Raw genomic sequence first — 26853 nt, 5'->3', positions numbered from 1 at the left:
TTGTCCTAGCTCCTTGACATGGTGGAACTGCCTTTAGTTCCAGAAATGGCCCTGTCCTTGGTTCTGGAATTACAGAGCTGTGGCTATCCAATTAGCCAGCAACTCCCTAAGGTAGAATCTTGCCCTGAGAAAGAGGTGGACATCTTGCCATAAAACATATGGGACAGCTGTTGGGCGTTGGGATCATGCCCCCCCGCCCCCTCATTCCAGACTTTTTAGCCAGCTTGGTGTGGCGACCCCAGCATCTGGTAAGACCGCAGTCATGATAGCACAGAAGGAGGTCATAGAAAATAAGAACAGAAGTAGGTCATTCAGCCCTTCGAGTCTGTGCCACCATTCATTATGATCATGGCTGATCATCCCAACTCAATAGCCTAATCCTGCATCCCCCCCCCCCCCCCCCCCCCCCTCCATATCCCTTGATCCCCATTCACCCTAAAAGCTATATCTAACTCCCTGACAACTTGCAATGTTTTGTCCTCAACTGCTTTCTCTGGTAGTGAATTCCACAACTGACCACACTGGGTGAAGAAATTTCTCCTCGCCTCAGTCCTAAAAGGTTTACCCTATATCCTTGGACTATGACCCCTGGTTCTGGACACCCTCACCATCAGGAACGTCCTTTCTGCAGCTCCACTGTCCAGTCCTGTTAGAATTTTATAGGTTTCAATGAAATCGGTCTTCAATCATCTAAACCCCAGTGAATATAATCCTAACCGACTCAACCTCTCCTCATATGTCAGTCCCGTCATCCCAGGAATCAGTCTGGTAAACCTTCTCTGCACTCCCTGTATGGCAAGAACATCCTTCCTCAGATAAGGAGACCAAACTGCACACACTACTCTCACCAAGTTCCTATAAATTGCAGCAAAACATCCCTGCTCCTGTATTCAAATCCTCTCACTATGAAGGCCGAAATTTCCATTTGCCTGCTGCATCTGCATGCTTAACTTCGGTGACTGGTGTACGAGGACCTCAAGGTCTCATTACACATTCCCCCCTCTCAATTTATAGCTATTCAGATAATCTGTCTTCCTGTTTTTGCTATCAAAGTGAATAACCTCACATTTATCCACATTATACTGCATCTGCCATGCATTTGCCCACTCAGCTTGTCTAAATTACACTGAGGCTTCTCTGCATCCTCCACACAGCTCACCCTCCCACCCAGCTTTGTGTCACCTGCAAATTTGGAGAAATTACATTTAGCTCGCTCATCTGAATCATTAATATGTAATGTGAATATCTGTGGTTCCTGCACTAATCTCTGTTGTACCCCAGTAGTCACTGCCTGGCATTTGGTAAACAATCCTTTAATTCATACCCTTTCTTTCCTGTCAGTCAACCAGTTTTTTATCCATCTCAATACACTACCCCCAGTCCCATGCACTTTAATTTTACGTGCTAATCTCTTATGTGGAACTTTGTTGAAAGCCTTCTGAAAGTCCAAATAAACCACATCTACTGGCTCCCCCTTATCAACTCTTCTAGTTACATCTTTGATGAATTCCAGTAGATTTGCCAAGCATGATTTCCTTCCATAAATCCATATTGACCCTGTCCAATTCTACCATTGGTTACTAAGTGTCCTGCTATAAAATCTTTGATAATTGACTCTAGAATTTTCCCCACTACAGACGTCAGGCTGACTGGTCTACAATTCCCTGTTTTCTCCCTACTTCACTTTTTAAATAGTGGCGTTATATTAACTACCCTCCAATCTGTAGGAACTGTTCCGGAGTCTATTGAATCTTAGAAGATGATCACCAATGCATTCACAATTCTAGGGCCACTTAAGTACTCCAGAATGTAGATTTCGGGTTTGGTAAACCTAGGGTTTGATTGGCCTTCAATCCCATCAATTTCCCCAACACCATTTCTCTACAAATATTGATCTCTTTCAGTTCCTCCCTCACTAACCCTGTGTCCCCCAACATTTCTGGTATCTTATTGTGTTCTCCTTTGTGAAGACAGAACCAAAGTCTGTATTCAGTTGGTCAGCCATTTCTTTGTTCCCTATTATAAATTTGGCACATCAGGTCTGTGCTAGCTTTCTGTAGAGCAGTCGAGACAGTTCCATTCCTCTGTTCTATTTTGTAACTCTGCAGGTTTATTACCTTTGAGTCCCTGTTCTATTTCCATTTGAAATCATTCATTGCATCATCTTCAACCACCCTGATGGCCAGCAAGTTTCAGGTCATCACCATTGAATGGTAAAAAATTCTTCTGTATCTCTTACCCAAGATCTTCCACCTATGTCTGCTACTCTTTATACAATCAGCTAATAATAAAAAAAGACCCACATGTATATGATACTTTTCACAAATAGTGGACATCTCAAAGCGCTTTGCAGTCAATGGAGTACTTTTTGAAGTGCAGTTGCTGTTGTAATACAGGGAATGTGACAGCCAACGTGCGCACAGTATATTCTCACAAACAGCCATGTACTAATGACCAGATAATTTGTTTTTGTAAGGTTGATAGAAGGATAAATTTAGTCAGGATAGCTCCTCTTCAAAATATTGCCTTGGGATCTTTTGTATCCACCCGGGCAGGCAGATGGGGCTTTGGTTTAACATCTCATCCATGAGATGGAACCTCCAACAGTGGAGCATTTCCTCAATATTGCACTGGAGTGCCAACCTTGACCTTTCTGGATCGGGACCAGCGTTTCTTTGGCAATGACCCAAGAATACGATGGGCTTAAATAAAACAGACAATGTCCTTTGCTCCAAGCATCTTCATTGTAACCTTATCTCTGGAACAGTTTTTAAAATAATTCTTTCACAGGTTGTGGGCATTGCTGGCAAGACCAGCATTTGTTGCCCATCCTTAATTGCCCTTGAAAAGATGGTGTGAACTTCTTGACCCGCTATATTCCAAGTGGTGTAGGTAAACCCACAGTGCTGTTATGAAGGGAGTTCCAGAGCATTGACCCAACAACAGTGAAGGAACAGTGGTTTAGTTCCATGTCAGGATGGTGTGTGGCTTGGGGGGAAATTTGTATGTGGTGGTGTCCCCATAATTCTGCTGCCCTTTTCCTTCTAGGTGGTAGAAGTCATGGATTTGGAAGTTGCTGTTGAAGGCTGTTTGACAAATTACTGCAGTGCCTCCTGTAGATGGTACACATTCTGCCATGGTGTGCCAGTGGTGGAGGGAGTGGATGTCTAAGCTGATGGGTGGTGTACCACTCAAGCGAGCTACTTTGTCCTTGATGGGGTTGAGCTCCTAGAGTGTTGTTGGGGCTACACTCATCCAGGCAAGGGGAAAGTATTCCACCACACTTGCACCTTGTAGATGGTGGACAGACTTTGGGGAGTTGGGAGTTGAGTTACTCTCTGCAGAATTTCCAGCCTCTGATCTGCTCTTACAACCACTGCATTTACATGGCAGGCCCAGTTGAGTTTCTGGTCAATGGTAACCCCCAGGATGATGATAGTAGGAGATGGTAGTGCTAATAATTGTCAAGGGGAGATGGTTAAATTCTCTCTTGGTCATTGGAAATGGTCATTGCCTGGCACTTGAGTGACGTAGATGTTACTTGTCACTTGTCAGCCCAAGCCTGAATGTTGTTCAAGTCTTGCTACACATGAGCATGGGCTGTTTGATATGAACAAGAAGCAGGAGTAGGCCATACAGCCCCTCAACCCTTCTCCGCCATTTAATAAGATCATGGCTGATAGTAACATCAAATCTGCAACTTGCCTATCCCTAATAACCTATCTCCCCCTTGCTTATCAAGAATCTATCACTGCTGCCTTAAAAATACTTAAAGACTCTGCTTCCACTGCCTTTTCAGGAAGAGAGTTCCAAAGACTCATCTCCATTTTAAATGGGCAACCCTTTAGTTTTAAACAGTGACCCCCTATTCAAGATCTTCCCAGAAGAGGAAACATCCACTCTATATCTTCACTGTCAAAACCCCTCAAGATCTTGTATGTTTCAATCAAGCCGTCTCTTATTGTTCTAAATTCCAGCAAATTCCAGCAAGCCTTAGCCGTCCAGCCTTTCCTCATAAGATAACTCACCCATTCCGGGTTTTAGTCTGGTAAACCTCTGAACTGCTTTCAACGCATTTACATCCTTCCTTAAATAAGGTGACCAATGTTGTATTCAGTTCTCTAGGTACTATCTCACTGGTGCTTTGTATAACTGAAGCATAACCTCCCTACTTTTGTATTGAGTTTCGCTCACAAATAATAACATTCTATTGGCTTTCTGAATTACTTGTTGTACCTGGATGTTAGCCTTTTGTGATTCATGTACAAAGACACCTAGATCCCGCTGAATCTCAGAGCTTTTCAATCTCTCACCATTTAGGTAATATGCTTCTCTTTTATACTTCTTGTGGACAATGGACAATTTTCCACTTTCCCACATTGTACTCCATTTGCCAAATCTTTGCCCACCCACTTAACCGATCCTGTCTATATTTTTGTACTTACTTTTCTACCTGTCTTTGTGTCGTCAGCAAATTTCACAACCATATGTTTAGTCTCTTCAGCCAAGTCACTTATATAAATTGTAAACAGTTGGGGTCCCAGCACTGATCCCTGTGGGCACACCATTAACCCAAAAACACCCATTTATGCCTACTGCCTGCTTCTATTAGTCAGCTCTTCTATCCATGCCAATATATTACCCCCTACACAATGAGCTTTTATTTTTCATAATAACCTCTGAAGTGACTCTTCATCTGGGAATCTAAGTACAGTACATCCACTAGTTCTCCTTTATCCATAGTACATGTTATTTCCTCATCCTCAAGCTATAAGCTATAACTTCTTTAATAATGACTTCTAGCATTTTCCCTGTGATAGATGTTAAGCTAACTGGCCTATAATTCCCTGTTCTCTGTCTCCTTCCCTTTTTGAATAATGACGTATTATTTGCTATCTACCAATCTAATGGTACTTTCCCCGAGTCTAGGGAGTTTAGGAAAATTAAAACCAATGCATCAACTCTTTCACTAACCACTTCTTTTAAGACCCTAGGATGAAGTCCATTGGGACCTGGACACTTTTCAGCCCACAGCTCCAACAATTTACTCCATACCACTTCTCTGGTGATTTTAATTTCCCCGAGTTCCTTCCTTCCTTCTTTTCCTGTTTGTTAGCTGCAGTATCTGGTGTCATGAATGATACTGAATATTGGTGCAACCATCATTGAATATCCCCACCTTATGATGGAGGGGAGGCCATTGAAGCATTTGAAGATGGTTAAACCTAAGACACTACCCTGAGGAACTCCTGGAACTGAGATGATTGACCTCCAAAATCCACAACCATCTTCCTTTGGGTTAGGCATGACTCCAACCAGTGGAGAGTTTTCCCTCTAATTCCTATTGACTCTAGTTTTGCTGGGGTTCCTTGATGCCACACTCATTCAAAAGCTGCCTTGATGTCAAGTGCAATCACTCTTGTCTCATCTTGAGTTCAGCTGTTTTATCCATGTTTTGACCAAGACAGTAATGAGGTCAGAAGCTGAGTGCCTGGGTGGAACCCAAACTAAGTATCACTGAGCAGGTTATTGTTTTGTAAGTGCTTGATAGCATTGTCGATGACACCTTCCATCACTTGGCTGATGTTTGGGAATAAATTGGAATGGTAATTGACCAAGTTGATTTGTCCTGCTTTTTTTGGACAGGACATGTCTGGTCAATTTTCCACATTCAGGTGAACTCTTTGCCAATAACATTAAGATCATCCAATCAGCTGGGCCACCAATAAGCCTCTCTTCCCTAAGGATCCCTTCTCTGTAGCCCATAACTTGCATTGTTTTCTAGTTTATCCTTTAAATAGCCAATTGCCTTCTCTGAATTTATCTTGTCCAAAACACCCTTTTACTCCTTTAATCTATTTCTATTAACTGCTTACCTCCCAACTTCCCTCACCTGGTTCCATGTATATCTGTCCAAGTTGTAGCCTGAAAGTCACCTGTGGTCACTTCTCTTCCTGCAATGTTCCTCCTGCAGTCTTCAAATATTTACCCTTAGTCTCCACCTATTTCTCAGCAGCATTCTGTGTCATCTAGACATACAATGTTATGTTCCACGTGTACAATGATAATCCATCTCTACTGCACTGCCACATCTCTCAACTACCCATTGCCTCTGATTTGTCATGCTGGTGGTGCGACAAACAGTCCTGGATAAGCAGAAATTTCCTACAAGTATTTGGACCTTGACATCAACTCTGTTCCCTAGCTTGTGATTCCAGCTTTCTCCTGGACACTGTCTGAGGCTGAACTAGACCATTCACAACCTTGGTGACATATTTGACCCTGAGGTGATCTTCTGACCCCATATCTGCTCCAATCCCAACATTGTCACCTTCCTAACATAGTTCGTCTCAGCTCCTACTTCAGCTCATCTATGACTGAAATCCTCATCTGTGCCTTTGTGACCGCCAGTATGCCCGGCTATCTTGGAGTTTGCAACCTCCAGAAACTTCATAAAAGCAAATTACTGCAGATGCTGGAGTCTGAAACCAGAAGAGAAAATGCTTGAAAATCTCAACAGATCTGGCAGCATCTGTAAGGAGAGAAAAGAGCTGACGTTTTGAGTCCAGATGACCCTTTGTCAGGGTCATCTGGACTCGAAACGTCAGCTCTTTTCTCTCCTTACAGTTGCTGTCAGACCGGCTGAGATTTTCCAGCATTTTCTCTTTTGGTTCCAGAAACTTCAGCTTATCTAAAACTCTGCTGCTCATATCCAAACTTGTATCAAGTCCTGCTTGGTGACCTACATTGGTTTCTGATCTGATCGCACCGTGATTTTAAAGTTCACAAACCTTTCCATTATCTTGCCCCTCCTGCACTACCACCTCTTCTGCGAGGCTTCTGACTCTCCCAATTCTGGCACCTTGTACATCCATGATTTTAATCACTTCACGTTGGTGCCCTTGTTTCAGTTTCCTTTGTTCCAAGCTCTGGAATCCTCCCCTCCTCAAGACCTCTCTTGTCTCTATCTTGCATCCATCCTTTAAGATGCTCTGTAATCCAAACCTTTGGCCACCTGCCCTAATATCTCTGAAAGGCTTGGTGTCAAATTTTGTTTGACAATGCTCCTGCGAAGGTTCTTTTGGGGATGCTTAATTATATTAATGGTACCATGTAAATGCAAATTGTTGTTGATTTTCTATTCTGATTTTTTAAAAATGTAATCGTATAAATCAATTTGTCCTTGGGTTTCTGAGTAAACATGAACTGCATATAGTAAGAATACTTCGTATAAGTTGAAAGTTGAAGTCAGTTACAGATTTTTAAATTCAGTCTTTTTAAATTTCTCTGCAACTTGTTGAGCTTTCCTTGAATGTTTGTGTTCTGTTGATTTCAATTTCAATTGACCACAGTCTGTTGATTACCTGTTGCTGTGTCTGCTAAGAGTACACTATTTTGTTTGTGCTTTGACACAGTTCCTCTATTTTCTTTTAACCTACTGTTAGGCTGTTTTCTTGATGATTTCGTTTCTGTGTTCTGAAAAAAGTCTGACTATTTTAAATAATTTTTTGAGGTCTTGCTTTAACTCTATGTCATTTGTAGAAAATATGACCAAGGCTTGGAATCTGACTACACAGATGTAGAATGTAAACATTTAGCTCCTTCAGTGAAGGCTGCACCAGAGACTGATGAAGTTCAAGCACCAACTAAAATGCATTTGAGAGTTGAGCAATCTTTTCCTGCACTCCATGTGAGTATAATGCTGTTTTGTTTCATTTTGCATTACTGACATGTCTGTATTATGGATGTGGAATCATGGTAAGAAGTTTAACAACACCTAGGTTGGACTTTAACCTGGTGTTGTTAAACTTCTTACCATAGAAACCTTACAGTGCAGAAAGAGGCCATTTGATCCATCGAGTCTGCACTGACCACAATCCCACCCAGGCCCTACCCCCATATCCCTACATATTTACCCACTAATCCCTCTAACCTACACATCTCAGGACACTAAGGGGCAATTTTAGCACGGCCAATCAACCTAACCTGTACATCTTTGTGTTTACCCCAGTCCAACAATGGCTGTCACTTAAATTGTTGTGGAATCATGGGCAGAGAAAACAGCATAATGACAGATTTTGTCGTTCGAAAGCTGTATCGAGAGGCAGCATTTTCAGCTGTACTGCATTCAACAGAATTACAATGGCTACAGGTCTTGGTGGCGAATGCTATTTAGGTTGATGATTTTAAGGGAATGAGGCAAAATGTAAATTGTCAAATTAGTGCAGAAAGAGAAATAAAAATATTGTATCAAGATAGAGGAAAAAATTCAAAGAAAGATAAAATGTAAAAAAAATTGAACATTTTCCGATCTCCAATTACAATTCACTCTTTTACTCCTCAGTTTAAATGGCTTACTTTCTGAGCCAGATAAGTTGATTGCAGTTATTAATAATTATTATGTTGTTAAAAGAATACTTAAATTGTTGTTTGGAAGTATTGCTTGAAAAAAAGAGACATGCCGAAGCTTTTTGTCTTGCGCTCATTAGGGCACTTTGTAAAATAACCAAAATAAAGGAAAAATAATTTATACTGTATGAGGAGAAAGTGATGATTGATTGGCAAGTAGACTGATAGAGGCACTGCCATGGAGGATGCACCAAGTGACTTGACCGTTAGCTATCAAGCGTTGTTTGAAACTTGAACCAGACAGTGGGAGGAATGGTTCAGTGAATGGCTGTCACTTATTTTGTCCAGCTGAAAAAGGTGCAATGTGTGTACATATTCTTATTGCCTGTAAAGAACAGGGCTCTGTGTAATAATATATGTAACTTCCAGTAAGTACATGCATGAGCATCATACTGTGAATCTGACTGACAACATTAAACAGGTTGTCAGCAGCTGGGACATGCTGTTTGATGAGATCTGTTGGTCTTTGGGACATATGGCCTTCATACCTAGCATCACACTGGCACATTCATGTCACACATTACTCTTGTGTGATAGGGGGGGGAGGGGGGAGTGGGGGGGGGGGGGGGGGGCGGCTGGTCGAGGCTGGGCCCGGACATGCTCGGGGGCTGGCAATCGGGCCGTGTGGGGCAGAGGGCCGGCGTTATCGAGCTGGCCAGCAATCGGGAGGCCAGCGGACAGGGGCCATCTTGGCACTGACAGATCGGCGCATGTGCAGTGGCCCACTGAACGCTATTCTGCCGGCTTCCCGGGCGGGATTAGGCCTCACCTACTGATTTGTGGAGTGAATCACGCTGGTGTACTCTGCAGTGCACCGAGTGTGGGGGATTCTTTTTTAAACTCCCACTGAAAAAACCTACATTGGTTTCAAATCTGGCAGCACCTTGATTTTAAAATTCACAAATCTTTCCATTACCTCATCCCTCCTACACTACCACTTCTTGCTTTTTCTATCCTGATAATTTCTGTATGGATTAGAAATTCTTCAAAATTCACCTCTTTAATTTGGTGATCGGTTAAGGTGACCAGGATAAAGTCTACAAAGTCTGCTAGAACAGTGATAATTATTTATCACCATTCGAAATTTTGTGTTCTTCAAAGCCAAAGTTTAAAAGAGGCAGATTTTTTACACAGTGAGTGGTGGGTGCCTGGAACTCGTTGCCGGGGGAGGTAGTGGAAGTGGATACGGTAGTGACTTTTAAGGGGTGTCTTGACAAGTACATAAATGAGATGGGAATAGAGGGATATGGTCCCCGGAAGCGTAGGGGGTTTTACTTAGGTCAGGCAGCATGGTCGGTACAGGCTTGGAGGGCCAAAGGGCCTGTTCCTGTGCTGTAATTTTCTTTGTTCTTTGTTCTTTATCATCTGGAGGTCTACCTAAGTCAACAATCGTTGCATAAAGAAGTTCATTGATGCCATGTACTATTAGGCTTGCCTGTACATGAAGTTCACAATAATCAGGCCACTCAAGTCAAGAGAGCAGTCAGTTTTGGGGTCATGGCTGCTCTTCCTAGGTGCAGGTGGTCATTGACTCTAAATATGTGGCCATAGAGGTTCTCTTAGAATAGCTAGGCACCTTTATGAACAGGAATGGCATTCACTCGCTCATTGTTAAAGAACTTAACATTGTGTCATTGTGTCTTGACCTCTGTATGCAACCCAAATTCATAGGCAAAAGACAAATAGAACCACTGCCAGATGACTGCAAGGATCATTTGATGAAGTTGCGGGACACTGGAGATTAGCATACATGGCAAGGAGATATACAACTCTTTTTTTTTTATCAGCAAGTCTTTCAAGTTGAGCAGAAATGGAAGGGGATGATGTGCCAACACATTTCTTCTCGGAGACTTCTGACACTGACATTTCATAGGAGAGCCTCTTCATCTATACATTCCAGTAACCTAAGTCTGCAAAGGCCTTCATTAAAGTACATATGAATATCCAAAATAGGAAGAGAAATAGGTCATTTGACCCTCCCCTTGACCCTGCTCCACCATTTATTAAGATCATGGCTGATCTATTTATGTTTCTAATTCCACATTCCCATCTACCCCGATAACCTTTAATTATCTAACAAGAATCTATCTCCACCTTAAAAATATTCAATGACCTGCCTCTATGGCCTTCTGAGGCAGTGCGTTCCATAGTTGGACAACCCTCAGAGAAAATTCACCCACATCTCTATCCTAAAAGAGTGATCCCTAATGATAAAACAGTGCCTCCGAGTTCTGCCTGACCTAAAAGAGGAAACATCCTTTCCACATCCACCTTGTCAGGATCACTCGGGATCTTTTAGACTTCAATCAAGTGACCCCTAACTCTTCTGAACTTGTGGAAACAAGCCTAGCCTGTCCAAGCTATCCACTTAAGGTAACTCTCAATTAAGTCACCATTACAGAATATATTGTCAATGGTTTAAACATCTGTACAGTGTCAAATGACGTATGGAAATAAATGTACGATTCAGGTCGTAGTTAACAATGTTCTCTTTAATTAATCAAAATTTAAGTGTGTGTACACAATATTAATATCATCCAGTAAATTCACAGTGTTAGTCCATGCATCCAGGTTCACCCTTACTCAAATATCTATGTGTTGCTCACCTGGCAGTTTGAGATGATGTGGGGCAAGCTGCTGGTGCATTAGTTGTCTGTGGCCTTTCACCCTCTGGTGCATGAGCCCCACTGGACCCAACATCTCTGGGTCCACTTGAGTCTGCTGGGACTGACTATCAGTGTGATGCCCAGCATTTGTTTGACAGTGGATGGGGCTCAAAATGTACCTTTGGTGGCGAAATACCCTGAGAGGAGCCCCCATTGCCTGAAGCCTGCTTTTTCTCTGCCCTTTGAGACCTAACTTAAACTCCCATAGCTTCCTGGAGTGGTTGCATTCCTGGCAATGGATAGATATTTGCTTGGTCTATTTGGCTCACCCATCGCTCCACTGACATCATGGCTGAGGCCATGCTATGGATGTCCTCTCTCAACCCCTGCATCTAATTGGTAGTGTCTTTTACATGTCTCTCCATGAGGCTTTCCACTCTCTCAGTGGAGGATGCCATACCTTTGAAAATAAGGAGCCATTCATATCATGGATGGACACTCCCGTTTGAGCATGGACTCAGCTTTTCTTCAGAAGCTTGACCATCTCGTCACACTTTGAATTTTTTTGGTAACATCGCCCTCTAAGTCCAGGGCGGACATGAAAATGGGAGTTTCAGATCTGTTTTTTGGGCTACTCCAAATCTTCTATCTTATCCACTTAGACAATAAAAACAGCAGAAACCATTCCTCGCCTGTAGGGTAAGGGGTGGGACTTAAATTGCCCAGAAGCCGGCAGCTGGGATCGAAGACCTGAAATGCACATGCGCGCAGAAAACACCTAAACAGCAGCTCTCCTGCCAGCACCCCACCCTCCAGGGACATTGAGGACACCCCACCCTCGCATACTTTCCCTCTCATACCCCCGTCCCCTGATTGCGGAGTGTCCCTCGTTCGTTCCCCCCCCCTCCCCGATTTGCAGCATGTCCCTCGTTGTCGTCCTGTTTCCCCACCCTGATTGCAGAGTGTCCCTCGACCCTGGCACCCTACAGGCTTCGTGCCTCCTTCTGCCCTACAGGAGAAGAATACCCATAATAAATACAAAATGGGAATGGTGGCATTACATCCTGAGATTTCCAGAATGGGTGTATCACTCATCTGAATCGACCTGGTGGAGATAAAAATAAAGTGTTGGTTCTACCATCAATATCTCCATCCTCTCCTTCATGAGGAGCGTTGTGACATTGCAGGTCCTCACATAAGCCGAATGCCAGGTATGGTCCAGGGAATGTTGGATGCAATCAAATCTTTACGAATTCTCCATACGTTCAATACCTACCTCATCCCCAATGATAGGCTGCCCTACAGTGACCCAACCAATTATCAAAACCATCTCCTCTCTTAGCATCAAGTCAATGATGATGGCTATTCTACCTCCACACCATCGGCACTCCCTAGCATTGTGGACATGCTTCTCCTATAAGCATAAATGTGGTCAGTGTCAGTGCCTTCTCATGGCACTACATGCTTCATCTGAGGCAATGTAAATGTTCAGTGCCACATCTGTGAAATGGTGAGATGGACATTTAGCCATCTCAGTGCAACTTTTACCCATGCCTGAGCATGGTCTTTGTTGTGTGACCGGGTGCCTCATGTATATTGATATTGCCTCATGCATGGGTTCGCCACCTTGAGCATTTCTCACTTGATGCTGGGCTTCCAGAGACCAGTATGTTAATGCCGCTTATCTTTCCTGACCAGAGCAGGTCATTATAGCCCTTCTTCACTAGACCCAGGTTCGAGGCAGAACCCCTCTACTGCTCAGCACTTCAGCCATCTCCATTTATGCCTTCTTGGTTATGACCAGTGGCCACCTCCTTCCATCTTGTGAAAAAGGGATCTATTTCTTTTCATGGACTGCTTGTCCAAAGAAGCATCACTGAAGCATAGGTCGACCTTGCTTTTCTTGCCGCCATCTCAGCAATGCTTTTCACCTTCTGCTTCAGTCTTCTGGGTTGCAGCTGCCTGAGTGCTGTACATGTACCTGACAAAATTGCAGTAACATGTGAGCTACTGACACTTGGGCCTACCTCTCACTGTTAATTGAATGGCATCCCCACTGGTAACTCATTAATTGGCTGCTGTTCTCAAAATACAGGGGAAAGACCCAGTTGTGTGTTTCCAGCACGCATTTGTTCTCAATGCCAGGACCCTGGAGCCTGACTGGATCAATAAAACCAACATGTAAAAACTTGTAAGAGCTTTTACAAACATGTCAAGAGGAAAGTGACTGGCTGGGATGGGCTACTCAGACAAGTATTCAGATACTGCGCGGCTCAACTGGCGGGGGTATTCACAGACATCTTCAACGTTTCTTTACAATAATCTGAGGTCCCTATCTGCTTCAAGATGACGACCATCATCCCAGTACCAAAGAAAAGCCAAGCAGCGTGCCTTAATGACTATCGTCCGGTGGCTCTGACATCCATCATTATGAAATGCTTCAAAAGGTTAGTCATGGCATGAATCAGTCCCAACCTCGCGGATTGCCTGGATCCACTACAGTTCGCCTACCGCCACAACAGGTCCACAGCAGATGCCATCTCCCTGGCCCTGCACTCAACCCTGGAACACCTGGATAACAAAGACACCTATGTCAGACTCCTATTTTATTGACTGCAGCTCAGCCTTCAACAAGATTATTCCTACAAAATTCAACTCCAAACACCGAGAGCCTCGGCTCCTCCCTCTGTGACTGGATCCTGAACTTCCAAATCCACAGACCACAATCGGTAAGGATAGGCAACAACACCACCTCCATGATCATCCTCAACATCAGTGCCCCATGAGGTTGTTCTCTCAGCCCCCTACTATACTCCTTATACACCTATGACTGTGTGGCCAAATTCCCCTCCAATTCGATTTTCAAGTTTGCTGATGACACCACCGTCATGGGTTGGATCTCAGACAGAGTAACAGGAATAAGATGGAGAATCTGGTGAACTGGTGCGATGACAATAATCTCTCCCTCAATGTCAACAAAACAAAGGAGATAGTCATCAATTTCAGAAAACATAGTGGAGAATATGCCCCTGTCTACATCAATGGGAACAAAGCAGAAATGCTCGAAAGCTTGATGTTTTTAGGCGTCCAGATTACCAACAACCTGGTCCCTCCCATGCTGACACTATAGTTAAGAAGCCCACCAACACCTCTATTTTCTCAAGACCAAGGAAATTTGGCATGTCAGTTATGACTCTCACCAACTTTTACAGATGCACCATAGAAAGCATTCTTTCTTGTTGTATCACAGCTTGGTATGGCTCCTGCTCTGCCCAAGACTGCAAGAAACTATGAAAGATCATGAATGTAGCCCAATCCATCACTCAAACCAATCTCCTATCCAATGACTCTGCCTACACTTCCCGCTGCCTTGGCAAAGCACCCAGGATAATTAAGGACCCCACGCACCCCAGACATTCTCTCTTCCACCTTCTTCTGCCGGGAAAAAGATACAAAAGTCTGAGGTCACATGCCAACCGACTCAAGAAAGCTTTTCCCTGCTGCTGTAGACTTTTGAATGGACCTACCTCGCATTAAATTGATCTTTCTTTCTCTACACCCTATCTATGACACTAACAGTACATTCTGCACACTTGTTTCCTTCTCTATGAATGGTATGCTTTATCTGAATAGCGCGCAAGAAACAATACACAAGAAGCACTGTATACTAATACATGTGACAATAATAAATCAAATCAAAATGTCAAAAAACGTGGAAAGTAGTAAAAGTAAATGTTGGATCCCTTAGGGACCAAAGCAGGTGAAAGTATCATGGGGTATAAGGAAATGTCAGAGACAATAAACAAAATATTTTGAGTTTGCCTTCACACTGAACATTTGCAGTCACACTTGCCTTTGAAATACAAGGTTCCAAGATCAAGTCACATTGCAGGACTTGAGCATGAAAATCAATGTTGACACTCCAACACAGTACTGAGAGGCTATTGCACCATCAGAGGTGCTGTCTTTCGGATGAGATGTAAAATGAGGCCCCATTTGGCTCTTCAAGCGGGTGTAAAAAATCCCATGACATATTTTGAAGAATGGCAGGGGAGTTGATCCCAGTGCCCTATAATGTTGACCTTTATTGTTAGGGGCATGGAGTTTAAAAGTAGGAAAGTGTTGCTATATCTGTACAGGGCTTTAGTGAGATCTCATCTGGAATACTGTGTACAGTTTAGATCTCTTTATTTGAAAAAGGATATGATTGCATTGGAATCACTTCAGAGAATATTCACTTGGCTGATTCCAGGGTCGAAGTGTTGTCTCAGGCGGAAAGGTTGAGCAGATTGGGCCTGTACCCATCGATTTTTGGAAGAATGAGAGTTGATCTTATTGAAACGTATAAGATTCTGATGGGACTTGACAGGGTGAATGCTGGAAGGGCGTTTGCCTTGTGGGGGAGACTAGAAGTAGGAGGCACAGTTAAGGAACCTCCCATTTAAAATGGGGAGGATTTCTTTCTTTGAGGGTTGTTCTACCTTGGAATTCTCTTGTAGAGAGCAGTGGAGGCTGGGTCATTGAATATATTCAAGGCTGTGTTAGATAGATTTTTGATTGACAAGGGGGTTGAGGGTTATGGGAACAGGCAGAAAATTATGATCAGCCAAGATTTTACTGAATGATGGAGCAGGCTAAAGGGGTGGAATGGCCTACTGCTCCTATATATTATCATATAATCTTATGGAGGCTATAGAACAAGGGCCAATAGCCTTCAGGATAAGATGATGGCCATTTGAAACTGAGATAAGGATAAATGACTTCACGTCAGAGGGTTGTGAATCTTTGGAATTTTCCACCCCAAAAAAAACTGGATGCTTGGTTGTTGGGTATATTTAAGATTGAGATCAATAGGTGTTTGTACATTAGAATCAAGGGTTATGAGGGTAAAGTGATGTAGAATATCAGCCACAATGGTAGAATATGGCCTACTCCAGCTTCTATTTCTGATGTTTATATCTGGTCATTTCATCTCATTGCTATATGTGGAACCTTGCTGTAAACCAATTGGCTGCTGTGTTTATCAACATCACACCGGTGACTGTATCTCAAAAGTACTTGATTAGTTCTGAAGCACTTTTGAATATTCCGAGGATATGAAAGGCACAATATAAATAGTTCCTTTTCTGATGTGTACTAAGCATGTCTGGAGTTTGATCAAAATGTAAGGCACTATTGTTTGTTGCTATATGGTGAGTCTTCATATGAATGTCAGAAACATGGTACCAAGTATTCAGCGACTGGTTCATATGAAAGTATAATGAAATACTACTTTCATGCACTTGATTAATAAAATGACCATGTAGCAAGTTTACTAAATTCATTTGGAAAAAGCTTTCTTAAAGAAGTAATTTGTCTAGCAAAAGAGAAGATCTCCAGTAATGCTCTTACTGTGAAATACAGTTTTTGGTTTCGGCGTTACTAGGCTGAGAAAGGAGAAAAACAGAAGTGAACCGTCAGGAGCTAAGTATTATTGTGGGCCAATTCTAGGAAAATTGAATGTCTGCTTTAAGGACAGTATGTAGTATACCTGATAGTTGTTTATTTTTCAATTTTATGTTAGAAGTTCTATTTTACAGTTTTCAGTATAAGTTGCCTACAAACCAGTGTTTAGTCATTAGTGTTTTTAGTCTGCTTGTTACAGTAAAAAATCTCAATGTGAAATTTTGTTATGTCATCCATTCAGCATATGATTGGAAGTTTGAATTTCTTCTTAAATAATATTGGTTTTTAAAAAAAATCCTAATATACTTGTGAAATGTCAAAAAGTTCAGAAGATCCCAAAGTTGCAGTCATTCAACATTTCTGATGCACTGCAACCACTAGTTTGTGAGCAAAAAAGTAAAAATTAATGGATTGCATGAACTTTTGAGGAGGTAACTAAGTGTGTTGATGAAGGTAGGGCAGTTGATGTCATATACATGGATTTTAGTAAGGCGTTTGATAAGGTCCCCATGGTCGGCTTATGATGAAAGTGAGGAGGTGTGGGATAGAGGGAAAGTTGGCCGATTGGATAGGTAACTGGCTGTCTGATCGAAGACAGAGGGTGGTGGTGGATGGAAAATTTTCGGATTGGAGGCAGGTTGCTAGCGGAGTGCCACAGGGATCAGTGCTTTTGTGCTCTTTGTGATTTTTATTAATGACTTGGAGGAGGGGGCTGAAGAGTGGATCAGCAAATTTGCTGATGACACCAAGATTGGTGGAGTAGTGGATGAGGTGGAGGGCTGTTGTAGGCTGCAAAGAGACATAGATAGGATGCAAAGCTGGGCTGAAAAATGGCAAATGGAGTTTAACCCTGATGAATGTGAGGTGATTCATTTTGGTAGGACTAATTTAAATGTGGATTACAGGGTCAAAGGTAGGGTTCTGAAGACTGTGGAGGAACAGAGAGATCTTGGGGTCCATATCCACAGATCTCTAAAGGTTGCCAGTCAAGTGGATAGAGCTGTGAAGAAGGCCTATAGTGTGTTAGCTTTTATTAACAGGGGGTTGGAGTTTAAGAGCCGTGGGGTTATGCTGCAACTGTACAGGACCTTGGTGAGACCACATTTGGAATATTGTGTGCAGTTCTGGTCACCTCACTATAAGAAGGATGTGGAAGCGCTGGAAAGAGTGCAGAGGAGATTTACCAGGATGCTGCCTGGTTTGGAGGGTAGGTCTTATGAGGAAAGGTTGAGGGAGCTGGGGCTGTTCTCTCTGGAGCGGAGGAGGCTGAGGGGAGACTTAATAGAGGTTTATAAAATGATGAAGGGGATAGATAGAGTGAACGTTCAAAGACTATTTCCTCAGATGGATGGAGCTATTACAAGGGGGCATAACTATAGGGTTCGTGGTGGGAGATATAGGAAGGATATCAGAGGTAGGTTCTTTACGCAGAGAGTGGTTGGGGTGTGGAATGGACTGCCTGCAGTGATAGTGGAGTCAGACACTTTAGGAACATTTAAGCGGTTATTGGATAGGCACATGGAGCACACCAGGATGATAGGGAGTGGGATAGCTTGATCTTGGTTTCAGATAAAGCTCGGCACAAAAACATCGTGGGCCGAAGGGCCTGTTCTGTGCTGTACTGTTCTATGTTCTATGTATTTTAAAAATGTAACTCATTTGAATTTTTGCCTTGAAGAATCCATTGGAGATGCCCCCGTACACTACAACCCAAAGAATGGATCCTGTCCTTCACTCAGATCCGAGGATGTCACATCTTCCTTCCTCAGCAGCAGCTTTGACTCCACCAGTGCTTTCAGCACATCCACCTGAGTCAATCGCTTGTCAATCAGCAGGTAAGATGTTAAATCACACCTGTAGTGTCCAATTGAAAAGATGGTTTTGTTACAATTGCACATTATATACAGGTAATTATAGATTTTCCAGCGTAAGAAGGAATTCGAACTACATCTTAAAAACTGAATGAAGTAGTTGTTAAAGATCATCCAACTTTCAAAATTTGCCTCCTTCAGAACAATTTCTGAAGCTTATTTTTGAAGTATTTCAGATGAACCTTACAGGTATGAAGGAAAGAAAATTGCACTGTATCCCTTTTCCCAACAATTGGTTTCTAGTGTATTTAATCTGGGAAACATTTAATAATCATGGGATTTTAATGACAGTAGATTAATCCACCTAAGTGCAGCTTTTAAAAATGCTATTGCAACAAAATGGGTGATATTCTTGTACCTTTCTAAAGCTGATTGTTACTTACATAAGTTAATAAAGCCATAGAGCATATTTATAACCACATGGTTGGGAGTCAAATGTTCAAGTTGTTTATTAACAAATGCTTCTGAAATGAAAAAGTTAAGAATTCGGGAATATAATTCACAGCTTCATTGTGATGTTATTGCATGACTCTACATTTAAGAAAAAATATTGAAGATAACTTTTTCTGTTTCACAGAGAATTTACCACAGACTGTTATTACATCTGTATCTCTATCATCTACAGTGATGACCAGTCCAACAATGTCACAGGCTCAAGTGACCTCAGCATTCATTACCCCACTTTGTACTCCTATGCATGGCACTAATCTGCCACCAATGCCTGCACCTCAGATTCCAAGTTCTTATGATGACCTGTTGTACCCTGGGTTTGCTGTGAATGAAAAGGGAGAGTACCTCACCAGTGCACCTGTGTATTCGTACAACAAAAGTGGAGCTGATCTTCCAACTGGTAAATAGTATGAACTTTTTAAAACAGCGTGCTGAACTTGTTTTTACATCTAATATTACTGAGAATTCCCGATTTCCTGTATTGCCACGATTTACAAACATTTGTACTTTGGAATAGAAATAACAGCAAATGCAGTAAAGTGAAAACCAATCGTTGTCTGAAATCAAGATAGGCGATTGTATTAAATTATATGCTGCCCTTTCGGCTCCGATTAGATTATTCCCAATACTTCCTGTTTTTATTTCACATTTGCAGCATTTACTACTTTTTCATTTCTGCTAGTGGTAATTTGTGCCAAGTCGTGTGTCGTGCTCTCTTGTCATTATATCCATGATTCAGCCTTTCCAAATTCATTTTATGTAAGACATGTAGAGTCAATAAATTTCCTTCTATCTTTTTGAACTGAAGTGCCAGAGGTGAAAGGCATTATGTTAACCTACTGCACCAAACAGTTACTCAAAAACGGAATCATCTAATCTGGAAAACACATTATACAAGCTGCAGTGAATTTACTTGAATTCAGGATTATTCTATTAGTTGGATCTAATTAGCAGTATAGGGGAATTTTTAAGGAAGGAAGGATGAGACAAAATAGTGTTAATTGTGTAAGCTTTTAATGAAGCACGAACATCAATAATTGCTTTGTGTCTCAGGAGCCTTACATATAATTACAAACATTGACAGGTGAAGACACTCTGGTCCATCTAGCCTTCACCATCGTGACACTGTGGGCCCTATTTTACCATTTTGATTCTAAGTGCTGGGTAGACTTGAAACTGGGTGTTTCGGATCTGACTTTTAGGCCCATTCTCAGGCGCCCCCATACGCACTGTCTGCAAAAATATCAACAATTCCGAATTGCGCTGCAGAAGCCTGTGGGCGGGGCTTAACGCGCCCGAAACCCTGCAGCTCCGACCGGAGGCTCCAACTGCACATGCATAATAAAAATGATAGAATGCTGCTCCCCTTTCACATCCCTCCCGGGCTGGGTAATGCCTCCCCCTGGCCCCCACAGACATTGCCCAAACCCCCCAACATTACTGACCCCCTTATCCCACCAGCCAGACCAATCGTGGCCCCATCCCCCCCGCTGATTTCAGGCAGAGTGGTAGCGGACGCCCCCATCCCCCCCATTGAACTCAGGCAGAGTGGCAGAGGACCCCCCCTCCCCCACCCCCCCACTGATCTCTGGCAGTGATCCCCCTTCCCCCAACTGATCTCAGGCAGAGTGGCAGCGGCCCACCCACCCATTTCCCCACTGGTCTCAGGTAGAGTGATCCCCCATCCTGCACAAGGCCCCCATCTCCACCTGACTCCGATGGCTGTATAACACCTCCCTCTCTCTCCCCTGTCCCCAATCACAGAGGCACTGAGCCACCATCAGCACACCTGCCTTCCACATCAGCTCACTTGCCTTCCCCTCAATGCTAACAAGTAAAATGCATGTAACTTGCTGGAGTGTTCTGCCAGCTTGCCCTCGAAGGACCAACACCTGATACTCTGCAGGAGTCATGCCATTATTTCTTTTGTGGCTCCTGCTGTCCTCACAGGAGAAGACTGACCATAACACCCGAAAGAGGGCAAAGACAGGGAGTTGTCAGCCAGACCTTCAGGTCCTCATCCCCTTTGAGGAGCGGGCGCTGGAGCTGTTCAGGGAAAGGGAGATGCGGGCTGTCAGCGACAGCATGGTCGGGTTGGAGTCAAGAAGTAAGCACCTATCAATCCTCCACTCAATTTGAGGCAACTTCTAAGGGGCATGGGTTTTGGGTGCAAGGCTTAAAGGAGATGTATGAGGCATGTTTATTTGCACACAGAGGGTAGTGGGTGCTTGGAACTCGCTGGAGGTCGTAGAGGCAGATACGAAAGTGACCTTTAAGGGACGTCTTTACAGCTACGTGAATGGAATGGGAATAGAGGCATATGGTGCCAGGAGGGGTAAGGGGATACAATTCAGATGGTCGCTGCAGGCTTGGAGAGCCGAAGGGCCTGTTCCTGTGATGTAATCTTCTTTGTGCTTTGTTCTATGTTCAATGGAGAAATGTGAATCAAGGTTTTTGCATCCCAGATTCCTCTCCCTCCCTTGTTCCCTGTGTTGCAGGAACAGATCCGGATGACCCGAGGCCTTCTGGCATCGTGGCCCCCACTGCGGCTCCCACCCATCCTGCTCCAGACAGTTTGGATTAGTCCTCGGAGGATATAGGTGAAGGGACCTCAGAGGGTGGCACCATTTTGGCGTCAGCTTCCACCTCGCAGTTCACCATCCCAGATACTGACATGTCAGTGGGTTCAGTTAGTGTTGAGGCTTCTGGGTCACTCTGGTGAGCACGACACATCTGCTGATGTACATCGGGTGGAGGAGGGAACGTCCAAGGCCTCTGACACGCAGGGGCCTGCTGGAAGCGAGGACTCAGCTGGCCCCAGGCTACATGCTGGGCCTCTGAGATAATTTCTCCCTCAGCTGCTGGAGATGCAGCAACAGAGCCAGGGAATGCAGGAGGGGCTGACGGCCACACTGGACCGACTACGAGTCTGTTCGGAGGAGTCCCAAAGCTTTCAGGCAGACCAGCTATTGCCTGTCTCGCGTGAATCCCAGGCCAACACTGCAAGGCTGGCGTCTGCAGTGGAAAGCCTGGGGCAGGGGATCCTCACCATGAGTGGCAGGCTCCAAGCGATGGCCGAGTCACAGCAGGCCACAACTGAGAGACTCAACAAGATTCTCGAGGTTCTGCGGCCCATGGCTGAGAGGCTTGAGAGCTTGCAGGAGCCCCAGCGGGATAGTGCTGAGACACAGCGGGCTATTGCTGCAGCCCTTGAGAATGTGGTCCATCCACTGAGGGCCATGGCTGAGGGGCTACAGAGCTTGCAGGAGACCCAGCGGGACAGTGCTGAGACACGGGGGCTACGGCAGCAGCCCTTGAGAATGTAGCCCAGTCGCAAAGCATCATGGCTGAGGGGCTGCCCAGTCTCAGAGGGCACTCGGAGGGCCATTGACAGGTGGCCTCCAACACAGGATGGCAAGTATGATAGCAGTCGGGAAGCTGGAACAGTTAAACTCTTTGGACTCCCTAATGACTCCTAATATTAGATTTCAGAAAATGTGTGCCACTAAAATGTAAACACCAACATCATGCTGAGCAGAGCATATAAAAACTACATGCATCGTGGACCCAAATGTATGGATTTCATTTTTGATGAGACTTTGTAGAAGGCTCGACTACCATGGGTAGGTCGCAGGTGGTCCTCCAGGACTGGGAGGGCCAGAGCTTCTGGAGCTCACTGCAGAAGCAACGCCGTCCCATGGAGTGACCCAGGAGCCCACAGGAACCCCCAAGGGTGGAGGAAGGGCTCGAGCCCGTGCTGGAGCTTCCAGCCAGGAGACTGCAGCTGTGGCTACACCCTCTAACTCCCCCCTTCCTGACACCGGGGCATCTCAGGGGCAGCGGGATGAAGAGTGTGTCATGGAAACATCCCAGACACCTGGAAGCCGGCCAGGGCCCTCAAGGTCCAGGGTCTCCAGAGGACGCCCGCGAAGCGCATCACGAGCAACGGGGCAAGGTAGGCAGCTGTTCCCCTCCACCTCCGATGTACATTCTGGGGAGACAGTGAGACGTGGTGGTAGACCACGTAAGATTAGAAAGTTATAGTTGAAGGGCTGCATTAGTTAGATAGATCTTTAAGCACCGTAATATTTTGTTCCAGTTAAATAGGTCAGGGGGGACCAGGGGTTACAATTTTTGAGTTGTATTTGGGGAGATCTAGGTTAATTGTCAGGTGCTGACTCCTTTCCCAGAGAATAGTGGACCTTTGGAACAGATTACCATCTTGTGCAATTGATGTCAATTTACTGACATCAATTTAAGCAAGAGCAATACCTTTTTCACCTGATGAAGGAGCAGCGCTTCTGAAGCTCGTGATTCCAGATAAACCTGTTGGACATTAAACTGGTGTTGTGAGACTTCTTACTGGAGGGCTCCTATGGTTCTAACTCTTCCATCATTTTATAAACCTCAATCAGTTGTTCCCTGTGTTTAGAGCCCCAGCTCTTTAAACCTATCTTCAATAAAATGTTTGCTACTGTTAATTAGTCGAGTGATCTTCCTCTGCACCCTTGGCAAACGTCAATATCACCTATCATGTGAGGAGACCAAAACTGAACACAGTACAAGGACAAAATAGTAAGGTTTGATTTCTGATCAACTTTCCTGCAAGTGCACCACAACATTCTATTTGCTGTTGCTATTATTTTACAGCATCAATCTTTAGAGATTTAGACAGTAAAATGCCAAGATCATTTTCATAGAAATCATAGAAAGAGGCCATTCGGCCCATCGAGTCTGCATCGACCACAATCCCACCCAGGCCCTACCCCTACATATTTACCCGCTAATCCCTCTAACCTATGTATCTCAGGACTCTAAGGGGCAATTTTTACCCTGGCCAATCAACCTAACCCGCACATCTTTGGACTGTGGGAGGAAACCCACGCAGACACGAGGAGAATGTGCAAACTCCACACAGACAGTGACCCAAGCCGGGAATCGAACCCAGGTCCCTGGAGCTGTGAAGCAGCAGTGCTAACCACTGTGCTACGGTGCCGCCCTTTTCCTCACCTTTTTTTGATTGGTTTAAAATATAGTAGTTGAAACATATTTGTTTGTGTTTAATTTAATATAAATTAAGAGAGCGTGTATTTAGCCCTTCTAATGCTGGCTAAAAATTATTATATATAGTTGACTTGCATTTTTGTTCTTGCACCCTAATTGGCTGCTGTTTTGATACAAAAATTTACGCTTTGCAGATCAGATGTTACTCTTTCACAAAAAATATAGGCATTTTTACCCGATTGAGATGGACAGTTGTTGAATATTGTGGAATTATCAATTTAAAGTATTTTTCTTTTGCTAAATTGTAACTAGATTTTCAAATTTATTTGATTTATTGTCACGTGTATTAACATACAGTAAAAAGTATTGTTTCTTGCAAGTTATACAGACAAAACATACCACTCATAGAGAAGGAAACGAGAGAGTGCAGAATGTAGTGTTACAGTCATAGCTAGGGTGCAGAGAAAGATCAACTTAATGCAAGGTAAGTCCATTCAAAAGTCTGACAGCAGCAAGGAAGAATCTGTTCTCCAGTCGGTTGGTACGTGACCTCAGACTTTTATATCTTTTTCCCGACGGAATAAGGTGGAAGAGAGAATGTCTGGGGTGTGTGGGATCCTTAATTATGCTGGCTGCTTTGCCGAGGCAGCGGGAAGTATAGGCAGAGTCAATGGATGGGAGGCTGGTTTGCGTGATGGATTGGGCTACATTCACAACCTTTTGTAGTTCCTTGCGGTCTTGGGCAGAGCAGGAGCCATACCAAGCTGTGATACAACCAGAAAGAATGCGTTCTATGGTGCATCTGTAAATGTTGGTGAGAGTCGTAGATGACATGCCAAATTTCCTTAGTCTTTTGAGAAAGTAGAGGCGTTGGTGGGCTTTCTTAACTATAGTGTCGGCATGAGAGGACCAGGACAGGTTGTTGGTGATCTGGACACCTAAACACATGAAGCTCTCGACCCTTTCTACTTCGTCCCCGTTGATGTAGACAGGGGCATGTTCTCCTTTACGCTTCCTGAAGTCGATAACAATCTCCTTCATTTTGTTGACATTGAGGGAGAGATTATTGTTGCCGCATCAGTTCACCAGATTCTCTATCTCATTCCTGTACTCTGTCTCACCATTGTTTGAGATCCGACCCACTATGGTGGTGTCGTCAGCAAACTTGAAAATCAAATTGGAGGGGAATTTGGCCACACAGTCATAGGTGTGCAAGGAGTATAGTAGGCGGCTGAGAACACAGCCTTGTGGGACACCGGTGTTGAGGATGATCGTGGAGGTGTTGTTGCCTATCCTTACTGATTATGGTCTGTGAGTTAGAAGTTCAGGATCCAGTCGCAGAGGGAGGTGCCGAGGCCCAGGCCATGGAGTTTGGAGATGAGTTTCGTGGGAATAATAGTGTTGAAGGCTGAGCTGTAATCAATAAAATAGGAGTCTGACATAGGTGTCTTTGTTATCTAGGTGTTCCAGGGTTGAGTGCAGGGCCAGGGAGATGGTGTCGGCTATGAACCTGTTGCAGTGATAGGCAAACTATAGTGGATCCAGATAGTCTGGGAGGCTGGAATTGATTTGTGCCATGATTAGCCTTTCGAAGCACTTCATAATGATGGATGTCAGAGCCACCGGCCAATAGTCATTAAGGCACGCTGCTTGGTTTTTCTTAGGTATTGAGATGATGGTCATCTTCTTGAAGCAGATAGGGACCTCAGATTTTTGTAAAGGGAGGTTGAAGATGTCTGCGAATACGCCCGCCAGCTGATCCACGCAGGATCTGAGTGCTCGTCCGAGTACCCCATCCAGGCCAGTCGCTTTCCGTGGGTTGACCTTCAAGAAAGCTGCACTGACATCTGCAATGATGACCCCAGATGCAGGTTCATCCAGGGCTTCTAGGGTGGAGGGCATGCTCTCGCTGACTTCTTGATCAAAATGGGCATACAATGCATTAAGGTCATCAGGGAGGGGTGCGTTGGAGCCTGTGATTTTACATGCCTTCATCCTGTAGTCTGTTATGTCTTGCAGACCTTGCCATAATTTAAAGGATTATGTCATCAGTGAGGGAGCTACACTAGGGGCCGAGGGGAAGAGACGCACTTTTGCTCTCCGTGCATAAGGAAAATTATCAAATGAACAGGGCCCATCTATAGTTTTCACAAAAACTCTTCCTGCAAATCATGTAATTTTCTTTCTCTACTTTGAGATACTACCCAAATTCTGGCCCTTTGTTTTTTGATTACTTATAAAAGTGCTACACATTATTTGGATATCAGTCCTTGTTTTGAAGCGAGCCAGATGCAGCAATGCTAATTTCCAAATTGCTGTTCATCAATTTAGTTCCTTGTTCTTGATCATGGTCATGCCTTATTGAGTATTCACAGTTCTCTTCAAGAAAACCTGAAGTCCTGGTTTAGGAAATTTTAAATTTTACATTGCAACACAGATGAGTGATTTATTTAGTTTGAACTTTCCTTTTCTCTCCAATGTTTTCACATACAAATGTCAAGGAAAATTCCGCAAAATGTCAGAGCAAAAGCTGCATTAATATTTAATGTAATGAATGATGTTGATCAAAAACATCAAGCTGTCTTCTTCTCTTCATAAATCGCTTGCACATCCCCAATCTTTATCGTCCATTATTTGGTGGCTGTGCCTTCAGCTGCTGAGGCCTAAGAATTGGAATTACTCCCCTAAGCCTCTACCTTTCTCCTCTTTGGAAGGCACTGCTTAAAACTGCCTCTTTCACTAAACCTTTGGCCACCTGCCCTAATATCTCCTTATGTAACTTGGTGTCAGTTTTTGTTTTATGTTTCTGTGTTGTCTTGGAATGTTTTACCCTGTTAAAGACGTTAATGTATAAATACAAGTTGTTATTGTAGTACAGATGTGTTTTCAGTACATTTCAATTTTCAATAATTACTCTGTGAGGTTTAAATTATTTAACAAAGAAACATTTATATTGGTCATGTTTTAGTTTTGTTTTGGGAGCCTGATGCTTTGAGCCAAATGTTTCTTAAGGATCACTGAGGCTGCTGCCAGGGTAAGGGAAGTATATTCAGCTGTTTAAAACCAGG

The 26853-nt window shown here is 43.7% G+C and overlaps 1 protein-coding gene across 5 annotated transcripts in view; it reads left to right on the top strand.

Moving 5' to 3' along the window:
• Positions 1 to 26853, top strand: part of otud4 (OTU deubiquitinase 4) — a 111334-nt gene that overhangs the window by 70049 nt on the left and 14432 nt on the right. For 2 of the 5 annotated variants that reach the window (XM_078212098.1, XM_078212096.1), the window contains 3 exons: positions 7543 to 7690; positions 18139 to 18295; positions 18957 to 19181. In XM_078212098.1, coding sequence (XP_078068224.1) covers positions 7543 to 7690; positions 18139 to 18295; positions 18957 to 19181 — 530 coding nt within the window. Of the gene's footprint in view, positions 1 to 7542; positions 7691 to 18138; positions 18296 to 18908; positions 19182 to 26853 lie in introns of all 5 variants that reach the window. The other 3 variants (XM_078212097.1, XM_078212095.1, XM_078212099.1) reach the window with 2 other exon arrangements.

The sequence above is a fragment of the Mustelus asterias genome, chromosome 1 (assembly GCF_964213995.1).
Source record: "Mustelus asterias chromosome 1, sMusAst1.hap1.1, whole genome shotgun sequence".
NCBI lineage: Eukaryota > Metazoa > Chordata > Chondrichthyes > Carcharhiniformes > Triakidae > Mustelus > Mustelus asterias.
The sequence above is the reverse complement of the archived record's forward strand: the minus strand, read 5'-3'. Positions and strand labels throughout refer to the sequence as shown.